Source organism: Tachysurus fulvidraco, chromosome 8, assembly GCF_022655615.1.
Source record: "Tachysurus fulvidraco isolate hzauxx_2018 chromosome 8, HZAU_PFXX_2.0, whole genome shotgun sequence".
Taxonomy (NCBI): Eukaryota; Metazoa; Chordata; class Actinopteri; order Siluriformes; family Bagridae; genus Tachysurus; species Tachysurus fulvidraco.
The window spans coordinates 18126817-18141256 of NC_062525.1; the positions used below are offsets into that span (position 1 = coordinate 18126817).

The 14440-nt window shown below is 37.1% G+C and overlaps 1 protein-coding gene across 1 annotated transcript; it reads left to right on the forward strand.

Annotated features, from left to right (window-relative positions):
* The first annotated feature begins 884 nt into the window (after nt 1-884).
* On the forward strand, nt 885-14430 carry entpd1 (ectonucleoside triphosphate diphosphohydrolase 1). The gene is made up of 10 exons (XM_027140631.2): nt 885-1146; nt 9303-9430; nt 9689-9806; nt 10025-10175; nt 11229-11388; nt 11625-11837; nt 11924-12181; nt 12298-12408; nt 12499-12636; nt 12755-14430. The coding sequence occupies exons 1-10, from the start codon at nt 1131-1133 to the stop codon at nt 12962-12964; spliced, it is 1503 nt and encodes a 500-aa protein (XP_026996432.2). The 5' UTR covers nt 885-1130; the 3' UTR covers nt 12965-14430.
* Nucleotides 14431-14440: the final 10 nt, after the last annotated feature.

The following is a 14440-nucleotide window of genomic DNA, read 5'->3' on the forward strand; positions in this document are numbered from 1 at the left end:
GTGAAAAGTGGAGAGATAAGAATCTTCTTCCTTAGATTTCCTGTTTCTGTACCATTGCAAAGAGTGAAACTAGTCTTTCCCTTTTTATGTTTCCTTATGTAACATTTAACATGGGAACCGAAAATGCTGATGTAGAAAATTGTTGTCCTTCTCTCTCTGTATTTCTGACACCATGCTCAATGTCAATCTGTTTGTAAAATACTGATAATGTACCTTGGTAATGTTATGAACAAGAGAGTAAATGACTCTGGCTATAATACATAGGCGTAGAAAGATAAGGTAAACAAGCCTTTCTACCATTGTTTATATGAAACTCCATGCGGAATCCACCTTTCAGTTCTTGTGTGCTTTTAACACTATCTAGTGTCAGCACTCTTTGTATCTTCTGTCCTCCCTCGGGACATAACCTCAATGAAAACAGAGAAAATGTACATGGACAATGGCTGTAATATAATCCTGGAGACAGATTTTTACAACAGGGTTAAATATTTTATCATAGTTATGACAATATAAAAACAGTATAATTGAAAGAAAAAAAAGAGTTTGAGAAAAAAAACTAAACAAACATGCATTTGTGATTGATGAACCCTTGGCTCAGGAGTCAGGCCTGGTACAACGCAAATCATGGTGAGACAATACCAGCTAGTGTGTGTGAGAGAGAGAGGGAGAATGTGTGTATTATTAATTGAGGCTGGGGGAACCGAGTTGACTTTCTTTCATAGTTCTGATAGTCTGTCTTACTTTCCTTTTTAGATTCTATGTGCTTCTCTTTTACAATGCACACACTCACCCACACACACATTATTTAGACACACATACAAATGCTCCATTCTAAGCTAGACATTAGCGAGTAGACAGTGAGATAGTGAGCTAGTGAGTAGAGGTTTGTGAGAGTGCGAGTGAAGGAAGGGAGGGAGAAAGCTGGAGGCAATCCCGCCCACTCTTGCCCTCGACTTATAAAGGACCTCAAGAATGGAAAAGACCTGCTGAGAAATACAAGCCAACAACTGAGATAAAAGAGGGAAACCCAGAACGAGAGAGAGAGAGAGAGAGAGAGAGAGAGAGAGAGGGAGAGAGAGGAGAGAGAACAAATAGAGGAAACAAGAAAGGACTTTACAAAGGCTGCACAAATGGATGAACAGCAAGGTAGGGCATGCACAACCTTTTTCACACACATTCTCGTGTATGTGTAATCTGGCTGCTAAAACGTACTTATGATTGGTAGAGGAAAGGCCACAAAAAGCAGGGGGTTAAACTGAGGTTTTCAGGTTTTGCTTGGATCCAGATGGTTTACAGATGATTTCATCTGGTCTGGAAAAAGGCTTGCGGCCTTTTTCAAAACACTAGGTTTATATCTTATCCAGATGCTTTATTGTCTAAATACTATATTTTACTTTTTGGACAGGATGTACTTCATTTTGCATTAACCAATATTTGAGAAATAATTAAATATAGGAATTCAATCAGTTTGTGGCAGAAGATCAATTAAAAATAAGGTATCAGAATGTTAAAATACATTTTAACAGAAAACATTAAGTAGAAAAGGACCTAGTAACACCTTCTAAAGTTTGCATCTGCTTAAGAAAACTTCAGCACATACAGTAGTGCTCAGGCTGTATCAGTCAACCTGTGAGTCTATGAGAAAATAGTCTGTTTCTACTGGAAGCTACTGGAATGGTTTGCACCCAGCATTAATGCATTAGGGATTCTCAAAGACAGTGAAGTACATCAAGGATAGTTGATTTAATATCGTCTTTCCATTAAGGTCAGATGAGCAGGTAATGGAAGTTATGGAGCTCCTGTAAAGGAATACATGAGATAGTGAATGGGCCTCTAATGTGTCCATACTTGGCTGCTGGACTCAGTCCAAACAATTGTGGCTGACAAGGAGTCTGGGAGGGGGTAGGGAGGTTTCTTTATTGCTGGAAATGCTTAAGTCTGAAACTATAACAGAGGGGAGAATGAGAGAAAAGACTGTTATGCAACACAAAGGTTCCCTCTGCTAGTGCACACAGGCCATCTGGAAACCTAGAAAGCCCAAAGAAGACAGAATGCTGGCAACATTTTCAACCATTGTACATATTAAAGTGCAGACAGTTAGTTTTGATGTTCCAAAAATGGAATTAACCTAAAAGGGGACATATTAAAAGTTTGGGATTTAATTTCCCATTCTCATATTGTAGGATAGATCCATCCATCAATAAGCCTCTTATTTTACTATTCTGAGTAAACCAGAATTCCAGACTCTGGGCTGTGAACTTCCCTTATTATTCCAGTCATGTGTCATTTGAGGAAGTTCCCCAAGAGGGGCCCGGGTGATTCCATTTTCAAGAGCTTTAGTTGTTATTTATGACAAGCAAAGCTTCCCTGCCCAAGAGGAAAAGCCTACAGGCAAGCAAAGCCCATACTTTACAAACTGATTAATGACCAAAATGAATATAGCTGTCAGTGATAAATTATGGACAAATTATTAAAAAATGGATGGTTGGGTTTGTCTAATATAAAAAGACGTAGAAATAATGCAGTGCAGTGCAGTGCAGTGCATAAAATCATGCAGATACAGGCCAGCTGTGTAATGCTAGGGAAAGCCAGACTGGTTTGAGTATGATGGGATTTTGCGCATAGTATTCTCTAGATTTTACAATAGACTGAAACAACAAAAAGGTGTCATAAATAACAAAAAAAAGCAGTCAGTGAGCAGCAGCTCTGCAGACGGAAGAGGTCAACAGAGAATGACTAGGTTCAAACTGACATGCTAACGTATCTCAGATAACCACTCTGTACAATTGTGGTGAGCAGAGTATCTTCTCAGAATTTGTAAGACATTGAACTTTCAGTCTGATGGGCTGCAACTATAGAGGAACATGTGAGGATACACTTCTTTCAGCTAAGAACAGAAAGCTGATGCTGCAGTGGGCACAGTCTCACCAAAAACTGCACAGTACAATAGTAGGAAAATGTAGCCTGGTCTGATGAAACTCCGTTTTTGTTGAGATACAGTACACAAATGGTAGGATCAGACTTTTGGACCCAACAACATGAAACCATGGACTCTTAATGGTGTAAGGAATCTTTTCCTGGAGCACTTTGGGCCAATTAAAACCAATCAATACCCATTTGAATGACAGCCTATTTGAGTATTAATGCTGATCTTGTGCATCTCTTCATGGCCACAGTTTACCATCTTCTAATGCTTACTTCAAACCTGTGGGTGAGGAAATGTCATACTTGCGTGGGTGACTTGTAATATCACATATCGTTCACATTTAGCGTGACATTTTAAGCCACGAACATCAGGTTAGATAAACCTGTGAAAGCAGACAATGTGTGAAAACTGTCTTTAAAACATTAAAAGTTTCAATGCAGATAAAAATACACAATATACATTAGCATGTTTATGTCTATGTACAGTAGACGAAAGCCTAACATCAGTTTTAGTAAACCACATTTTATTTAATAAATTCGCAAATAATTGCATGCATCCTTATAACATAAGCTCAGACATAATAAAAAAGAAAAAACATTAACAATGACTAATAAAATATTGTTTCAGTCATGATTACTGTTACACTGTAAGGAGCTACACTCTGGTACTTATTTGATCACAACAGCAGAATGTGGTGGTACCAAAATTTAAGTTAGAAGGATCATGCCCTTTGTAACTATTCCTTTGTAAAGATGGAGGTCGAAATTCCTAGTGCATTTGGAAATGTTCCAAATGTTGTCCTTGATGACGCTGTTTTTAGGAATTAAAGTGATTGCTGAAAAAACATTGAAGCCATTCCATATTTAAATGTGTTGACTGAAGAGCGAAGAAAATGAGATTCATCCTGTACCCCAGAGCTTCCTGCAGAGGAAGTGTTATTGAATCATTATCCTGACATTGACTGTTAAAACAAATTAAGGAGCGTGGCTGCAAAAAAGTGAGCCTCTATGAGTCGTAGTTTGAAAGGAGTTAAACATGCTGTATCGATGCTGTTGGTTTTGTACACTGAAGAATGTTTGCATGAATATCAGTGACTATCATTGACGACTTTATCACCAGAAAGTTATTTCAAATTCTCAGGACTCATATATATATATATATAGTTGGATCATTTTATTCAACTGGATCCTTTTAGATAACTGATAACCAGAAAGAGATTAAATGTAAGAAAGTACCTTATTTTGTTGTTGAGACATGGCCATTGTGCTTTGATGACATCATGGAAAAGTGGTAGGGGGGTTGTGTTGCATGTGTAGCTCGGTCTTGCAGCTATTAGTCATTTCAAAGCCAGACCACACAGCACTGATATGCTGATTTTTCTTTAACTGCACAAAACTCATCTGACATTATCTGCGTAGGCATTTGTCAAGTTTTAAAAACATATACCTTGCCCTTTTATCTTAAATAAAATGATCCTAAAGGAAAGAAAAGGAAAGAATCCTAAAGGAGCCAGAAAAAACACATAAATCCAACTGCTCAATAAATTCTTTAAAACAAAATGAAGCACTTAATTGAAAGCAAATCTAAATAGAACACAGAGTGTTAGCATCATAAGTGTGACCATATGTAGTCCCACATGGTCAAAGCTTTCTGATCTGATGGAAATCATGTAACATGGTTTTCCCCAAGCAGACCACCCAAACATGCACCTCAAACCTTGCACGGCAGTTGCTTTTTTTCTAGACATTAATTTTTATCTGTAAAACCTGTGCTTGTGTCTTTTATTAAACACAAGATTAACTAGATTTGTAAAGTTCGCCATGACAAACTTTCGTGTTGGCTTTGATGACGCAAGTATTTGCAAAGGCCGGTGCTTTTTTGGAGGTGAGTGGACATAAGGGTTAGTGTTACTTTTGGAGGCAAGTGGACAGAAAGCTAGGGTGGCAAAACATTTGGAGGTAAGTGGAGATGAGCATGTGACGTCATCCGAATACTCTTGAGGAAGTTCCCCATATTAGGCTGAGTGTTTTGATATGTCACATGTCCATGTTGTGCTAGTTATTTTCGTGTGACATCACGTGACATCATATGATGTCTTCAGAATACCCGTGAGGAAGTTCCCCTCATTGTTCTGAGTGTTTCGATATGTCACATGTCAATGTTGTAAAAAGTTTTTTGATTTTGCATATTTTCGGGTGCGGGGCTGTGGCACAACCGGAAGGCCAGTTGATACACCAATTTAAAACTTTGTTCAGAGTATCACCCTAAAGGAGCTGGCCGAGTTTGGTGTAGATTGTTCGAAATTCGAGTTATAAACCTCCAAAGTTTATCATGAGAGCCTATGGGAAAAAAGGCCAATTTGAGACCCGGTACCGGAAGTACCGGTACTCGGATCGCTTAGAAAAGTAATAGCATAAAACTTGAGACCAGGTTCTACAACATATCCGAATTTGGTGCATGTGGCTCAAAAGCCCTAGGAGGAGTTACTCTTGATAAATTTTTGTCTAAGCTTAAATAGGAAAACAGAATGTTGACTTCTACAAAGCCAACGTAATAACCATGTTCAAAACTAGAATCTTGCTAGTACCTTGTTTCGTTTCCTCCACAGACATTATCTTAAACATAATATAAAAAATGCATTTCGTAATGCAGTCAGTGTGTCACCCTGACTAAGTACTGTATGACTCCAGGAGCATGACCTACCCAACATAAGTGATATATATATATATATATATATATCCTCCTCACTGGTGACATTACTCATGCACTGAACATGATTAATTAGACTTTATTACATCTTCAACCAGATGATTACAACAGGATATTTTGGGTGATTCATCACAGGTCCATATCATTTATTTTAAAATGTCTAAGATTCTTTTAATCTCAGTCGATGACACAGCAATAAAGCAGAATGCTGAGATCATAGCCTTATATTTTAGTCAAACTGCTTAATTCACATGGGGAAGTTTAGTGATCAGGATAATGGTTGTGGTTAAAACAGATGACACATGTCTAACATAAAGTGCAGACAAAAGATAATAATGCAAGGTTTTGTAAGCCTGAAAAGTAGATTACTGTGTTGGCTCAAGGCTTCATTTTTGGTTAAAGGTATACTTTGAAACACCTCCATTAGACCTTCATTCACCATAACGTAATTTCAAATATCCGGACCTTGTATGCTGCCGCCGCCTCCTCTCCTCTCCTCTCCTCTCCTCTCCTCTCCTCTGGAGGTCATTACAGATTTTATGATCATGTAAAAATTGAGTTACAGAGCTCACAATCTGAATCCTCATCGAATCAATCATATTCTCCTAAAAGGTCCACTCTGATACTGAAATCCATCATCATTGTGCACAATTTTCAAATTTACCTAGCAACCAATGGGTAGAAAAAAATAAAAGACCACTAGAGACCTAGAGACAGAATAATGATCTGTTGAGTTCTTAAGTTCCTATTATGTATATTAAAAAATAGCAATTATTTATTTTACCACAAATTGCCAGTGATAACATTCATTAATTCAGTCATTCATTCATTCATTTTCTGCCACCTATCCAAACTTCTCGGGTCACGGGGAGCCTGTGTCTATCTCAGGCGTCATCGGGTATCGAGGTAGGATGCACACCCTGGACGGACTGCCAACCCATCACAGGGCACACACACACACACTCATTCACTCACACACTCACACACTACGGACAATTTTCCGGAGATGCCAATCAACCTACCATGCATGTCTTTGGACCGGGGGAGGAAACCGGAGTACCCGGAGGAAATCCCAGAGGCACGGGGAGAACATGCAAACTCCACACACACAAGGCGGGAATTGAATCCCCAACCCTGGAAGTGTGAGGCGAACGTGCTAACCACTAAGCCACCGTTCCCCCCACTGATAATTTTTTTTTCTAATTTAGTTAAAAATGCCACATTATGTTTTTTTCCGCATATTTATAGTAAGTGTTGAAAGAACCTAGTTCTATAAGAGGTTAGAAATGTCAGCTTCTCTGTTTTCTTACATTTGGCATGATTAAGATAAAAGAGCAGCTTGTCATGTTACAGAGAAAACCTTCTGCCCTGAAGTACTAATAAATACTATCTGTCCTCTGAATCTTTCAAACATCTGGCAGTGGCATTTCTTTCAAATCTGCACTCAAACAAACAAAGCACAAACCCCACAAACAAGCGTTGCTATGGAGAATCTGACTAAATTGTTATAGCAGCAATAATACATTGGCAATAAGCTCACTGATATAAATCTATGTAGTCATCAGCACTTCCAGAGAAGCTGAGAGTTTCTTAAAATAAATCAATGTCTCTGGACCATTCAACAGACATTGTGACGTAATATAAAAATGTTTATTTATTTAGCCATGAAGTGAAATAGCCATGTATTTCAAATAAATGTATTGAAATACTTAATAAATAAATAAATAAATAAATAAATAAATAAATAAATAAATAAATAAATAAATAAATACATGTAAAATAATCTTTATTCTAGATGAGCAAAATAATTCAGTTCCTTCAAACTGCTGCGCTAAAGTAAACTTTTTTTTTTTATTCTCTTCTACAAAATACGTCAAGGACCATTTATCATAACAGTGTTATGAACATGACCAGAGTCTGATCTGAATGTCATAACAGAGAGATTGAATAATGTCCATATCCATTTTAGTAAGAGTGTTATTGTTATATAAAACAAACTGTGAGTGCAATGCTAAAACTGTCCAATTTTAGTAATTATTCCTTTAAGGAACTAGATGTATTTATAATAGATCCCCTTAACCGTAATCCTACTCAACTATGGAAGGTATAATGCAGAATCTACTGTTATTTACTTTGGACTTTTGAGACATTATTATACCACAATCTATGGATTGCACTTGTATGTACCTCAGCCAAATGAGGATAAGTACAGACAAGTCTCACCTATGATGCACATATCCGGCTATGCCTTCTTCTTCAGTCCCAGACACTCTGGCTTTAGACTCTCTTTGTCCATTTTAAGACACAGTGTGGTGAAGAGAGCAAAATTTATAGGAACTACAAATTCCTGTTAATGAACTTATACAGGACTACCATAGGAAAAAGGATTAAGGACAGATTACATACTCAGAAAGGGTGAGCGATTCCTGACTTCCTTTTTACAATGTAGCTGAAAGACATTTCTTTTTTACCATGAGGTTCACACATGCTTATTTGTTTTCACTTTCTCCATAGTAATGGCTTGGATAAATTTCAAACAAGAGTTTGTTACTGATCTGTACGGGAGACTTCAGGAATTCACAGAAATCCAGTTGGAAATGACCAGAAACAGGCTTGCTCTGGCATCACACTGTCTTTGGGAAATATTGCATAATATATTATAAGTGGTCAATGACTAAATGTTGAGAAACTACTCATTTTTCTGAGGAGCAAGTTAGCATTCACATACATTAGAGTACCACAGATAAGTGCTCTAGAGATTGTTGTGGTTTAGACTGAGATCAGCTCTATTGTTTTGCCTTGTAAAGTACTGTAAACACAAATGATGATAGAGGTCTGGGTTATGAGAACAGATAGAGATCCATGTTTTGTTAAACTATAACTGCAGAATGACTTGTTAAGATCTTTAAACGCATTTTTGAGAGCATGTATTACAATAACACATAGCACATGATCTTAATACAGCATTTTAATACTTCAAACTCGGCAGTAATTGGAACTACATTAAAGACATCATTCCTAGCTGATGCAATGAATGTAAGTAAAATATTGCTTACTTTTGGTATCTGGGAAAATAATAACCTGCACTTTGCTTACACAGCTGTAGGACCATTAAAAAAAAAGAAATAAAAGGAAAAAAATAACACACACACACACACACACACACACACACACACACACACACACACACACACACACACACACACACACACACACACACACACACACACACACACACACACAGCTATTTCTGTAATCAGTACAATGTATTTAATGATATGGTTGTGAAAAATAAAGGCCAGACCAGATCAAACACAGAGCAGAATTCCCCATCTTCTTTATCCAAACACAGGATAGCAACAGTAACTGATATGGAGTAAATATGTAAACAGTATGATAGTTAATTCTTTATATGATTTTCCACAAAGCTCACAAACCACAGATTTATTCAGGTGTCCCTTTCCCAACATGAAGTAATTTAGTATTATTCAGATGGACATTAGCCAATTATTATCCATTCAAAATAGTTAAATAAAAGAAAAAACACTGAGAAATGGCCTAAAACCAAATCCTAAAGTTGGCATAATAAGTAAACCATAACATGGGTTTGTAGTTATTGGTTATGCATAGCTGATATCAAGCCGTCTCTTCTCACTGTCTTTTTTAGAAACGAAAGTCAAGAATCCGTGGCACAGGCCACACATCTTCCTTGTCGCTTTTGGTATCTCAGTGGGAATCATCATAATGGTGGCCATTGCAGTTGTACAGAACAAACCTCTACATCAGAAATACAAGGTATGAAAGCTGGCTTGGAGTCTTATGTAGGATATCAATTATTTATATATCATTCAGAACGCATACATGGATACTTTCATGAAATACGCACACAAGTTCATATTTACAGTACATATTCTTAATCATTTTCTAATGATGACACTGTGCTAACCGTTAAGGAGACACATTTTGAGTGCGGAACGTTCTGGCAGTTTATAGTCTTGCTAACAATATCCAGATTTAGATTTTTCCCCTTTCATGTATGCCTGTGTTTTGCAGTATGGGATAGTCCTCGATGCCGGGTCTTCACACACATCTGTTTATATCTACGAGTGGCCAGCTGAGAAAGAGAACAACACTGGCATGGTCAGGCAAAAACATGCGTGCAGTGTAAAAGGTAAAACAGAACACTATATTTATTATCTGTTCCTTTTTTCAAGGGAAAGGTCTTCCAGCTTGATTAAAAGTTGCATTCTTTCCCATGAGCAAATTATATCCAAACAATAATGAATCCACAATGCTGCAAATGTCTCTTCTCTAAGAAAAGTGCTCTGTGTCAGAGTTTCCTTGAATTAGTAAATCATTCTTCTTTGCAACTGACACCATTTTTAAAAGGCAAAGGGATATCCAGTTACTCAGGGACCCCAGAGAAGGCTGGTGAGTCACTAAAGGAGTGTATGGATGAGGCCAAGAAGATCATACCTATACACAGACACCAAGAAACTCCTGTATACCTGGGAGCCACAGCAGGCATGAGACTACTCAAGTAAGTATATCTTAATATCATCTAAATATTTCAATACAATCATTATGTTTAGTATGCTTCAGATAAAAACAGATGCTTATGAATCACTGGGCCTGATGATCCTTGGCAGAAAATCTATTACTCATTGATTATAAGTGTAATTACGATGACTTGACAATACTAAAAATTAAGTGTCTCACACAAAATGAATAAATAACACTAAATAATTACATACTTTATTAGTATAATTTATGACAACCAAACTTATCATGGCCTTTATTGTCACTTTTGATATTTATAATAATTTAAGTAACTAAATTCAAGGGAATTTATTGAATTTTGATTTTTCAGAAGATTAATTCTTGAATAATGTAGACATGGATTGAAAAAGCTGGTGTGAAAGAACATGAGTGTCCTGAACTGAACAGTTCCGGGTCAGGGGTAGCTTGGCAATCCTGGGATTTGAACTCACAACCTTCTAATTAGTAATCCAACACCTTAGCCACTGAGTTACCACCTCAATATAGATTCTAATACTAATGCAATTTTTACTGGTCAGGCAATTCTTATGTGTACACAAATACCACGTGTATTGTACATTCTTCTAAACGTGCAATATGACAAATGTCTGGATCAGTACTTTGCACACATGTAATCTATGTGTCATCATACAGCTTTAATCTGTACTGTCAGGTAACAAGTGCACTTGCACTTAAAAAGAACAGTAGCACAACAAGTAGAATTATCTCACTTACAGACTCACAGGTTTGCCTCACATCAACTGTCCTGTTGCTAGAGAGACAACATTTTTAAACAGCAAACCCAAGTGACAACCAACCAATATCTACTATATTGCTAATACACTAATGACACAATGCTTTAACTTTGTACACCAGCTCACTAGCTTTGAAAGTAATAATGCCTGTGAGTTTCTAAATAATGAATAAATAACTTGCACCGTGTAAGCTAAATCTATTGTGCTGGAGTATAGTGCAGAACAGCATAATGTACAAATTTATACACTTACTTGTGCTGTAGCAAATAACTATAGGTAACACTGTGTGTGTTGTTAAGGATGGACAATGATATTGCCTCCGATAAGGTGTTGGAGTCTGTGGAGACGTCTCTTCAGACTTATCCGTTTAACTATCAGGGAGCTCGTATTATCACTGGTCAAGAGGAGGGAGCTTTTGGTTGGATCACTGTCAACTACCTGAGTGAAAACTTCATAAAGGTAGAGCAGATATTCCAGTGTTTTATCTTTTATTTTTGGTGCCTGGTATACGTGAATTAATATTATAGACTTCAACTAAAGTCACACACATGCACGCACACACACACACACGCACACACACACACCCACACACACATACACATACACATACACACACGCACACACATACACATACACATACACACACACACACACACACACACCTGCATATATATATGTATGTTTTTGATTTGCAGGCTTCAGGGACAATGGGAGCTCTTGACCTCGGCGGAGCATCTACTCAAATCACCTTCGTGTCTGGACAGGAAGTGGAGTCTCTAGACAACTCTATTGATTTCCGCCTCTATGGAAACGATTATCATCTTTACACCCACAGTTTCCTTTGTTATGGAAAGGACCAAGTGCTAAGGCTTTCTTTGGAACAGCAAATACAACCAAAACTTATCATGGTGAGATATTTTAGATAAATGGGTAAATGATTAAGACATATTAAGCCAATCTTATATTCTTGTACTCTCATCTGTTCTTTCCTAAGACAGATAACATAATTCTGGAGGACCCTTGTTTCCATCCAGGCTACGAAATAAATAAGAACTTTCAGAGTGTTTTTGACAGTCCCTGTGTCAAAAAGGTTACCCAATACAAGACAGAACAGATTTTCATACATAAAGGCATTGGCGATTGGAATAAATGCCAAGAAGCAATCAAGAAGGTCTTCGATACTTCTAACTGTCGTTATTCAAGATGTTCCTTTAATGACGTCTTCCAGCCGCCTGTGAAAGGAACATTTGGGGTAAGGATGTTCAGAAAACAAGCTGAGTACTTGCATTCATGCATAAAATCAATGGCATTGAGAAATACAGTCCATATTGTGAAATGTAGCTGATATGTACAGTATTTGTCTTTTAGGCATTTTCTGCTTACTTCTTTGTCATGAACTTTTTAAACGTGACCAATAATCATAGCTTAGATGAGGCAAAAGAAATTCTGGGATCTTACTGCTCCACTCACTGGAACATTGTAAGTCCTTATCCTTCAAACCCAAAAAGAGCATTAGTCTGTTTATTTCACCATTAGAACAATGCTTATATTGAACTTTGTCCACTACAGTTAAAGCAGAAACATCCTGGAGTGAAGGAGAAGTATCTTTCAGAATATTGCTTCTCGGGTACCTATATCATAACCTTGCTTGAAGATGGATATAAATTCAAGGCTGAAGACTGGAAAAACACTAACTTCATCAGGACGGTATGCAAAAATCACAAAGCTATATTGATTGGGTCTAAATTTGGTATCCCCAAATGGCTGATTTTGGCTGTCAGTGTATGACAATGTCAGTGTGTGATAATGTTTTGTGCTTGTGCAGATTAAGGGCAGTGAAGCTGGCTGGACACTGGGTTACATGCTGAACCTGACAAACATGATTCCTGCTGAAGCGCCAGACACTCCACTTCTGCCATTTGGGGGCTATGTCTCACTCATGCTTGTCCTGTCTCTCCTGATTTTTGTCTGTTTAATACTTGGTTGTATATTCTTCCACCGACCATCTGGCCCAGCCCATAAAGAAATCATTTAGCCTTTGACAAGGACTGACATTCTACTCTCTGCCCTTATGGAACAAATATTTCTGAAAAATTAATCCTATGGGACTGATAACCATCTTTTTATGCTCTTGTCAAGAGTTTTAAGCTGTGTGATTTAATAACAGGTCAGTGTAAGACAATAGAGACTCTATACCTCAAGGTGACTAAGGCTGAAATCAAGTATTTGAAATCTTCTTGAATTGGAGAACATGATGTTTATTTACATTTCTGATTTCTAGATTTTAAAGGCTGATTTTAAAAAAAACTCTCAGGAGTAAAGATTATAACTGAAATTACAGAAGGCGGTAGGCTTCATCTAAAAGAAAATGCACTGATATGTATACTGTGTGCCTTCAAACCTTATGAAGAACCCATATTAATCCTTGCACATACAAAAATATTTTATGCAAAATGCAATATAACTGCCTGACAGGAAAAGGCAGGTGTTAGCAATGTAGCCCTATAGCTATGTTACAGCCATATTTACATTTAATGTACTTAAATGTGAGTAGTTACAGTATTAATTCATTATAATGTTTCTGCACGCACACTGTTTCTGTTACTGAAAAACAAGGTACACTGTTAGACCTGTTTCATTTTTCTGTCTTTTTATCCAAATATATAGTGTTTATAATGTATGATAAATATAACAATGATAGAAGTTCAAAATGGCAGACTGTTTGGTTAAATGGGGGCACATTCTTTTATAAGCACTGTGTACTGTCTAATGCTATTTTATTCATGTGGCATGTACTCTATAGACCAAAGGTATGGAAGCAAGCAAGTGCTTTCTGAAGCTTCATGTGTGTTTTTGCTATTAGTTAACAACTAGTATAACCAAAGATTTTTCCAAATAATCCCAACTCTCAACAATTCCAAATGATTTAAAAACGTAATATGATTTAAGTCATATTTAGTCGTACATGACTTCTATAGACATTCAGTCAAATCCTGCTTTTTAAAAATGTTAGTGTTGCTTCCAAACATTTGGCCTATAGTGTCCATGAAGCATACTATATACATGTGGCATATAGAGTGTAATAGATACAGATGGGTGACAATATATAAAGCATTTTAATAAGATGGTGGCTCACCCCGAGGAGCGTGAATGTGCCTGGCATAGATGCTGCTGTTAGTGTATTCGAAGGATGAACACTATGGAATATTATTACCTCAGCCAGTGTTTTGATCGTAGTGATGAAGAACACAGTCTAACACATCAGTCTCTGAAGGCCATAGAATATCATTTACACAATTGTTATACTCATCAAGCCATTCAGTGAGCCCTCATACTCTGCATATACAGTATACATAATAGAAACAAAGTTCCTTAGTTTCTTTTGTTCTTTATTTTTAGCTGTTCAGCATGTCAAAGTAATAAACAGCTGTCATGCCTTACAAAGGTTTACAGTGAGCCACAATTCCACAGGAATATAATAAATACACATTGCCACTGTTATTGAAATATA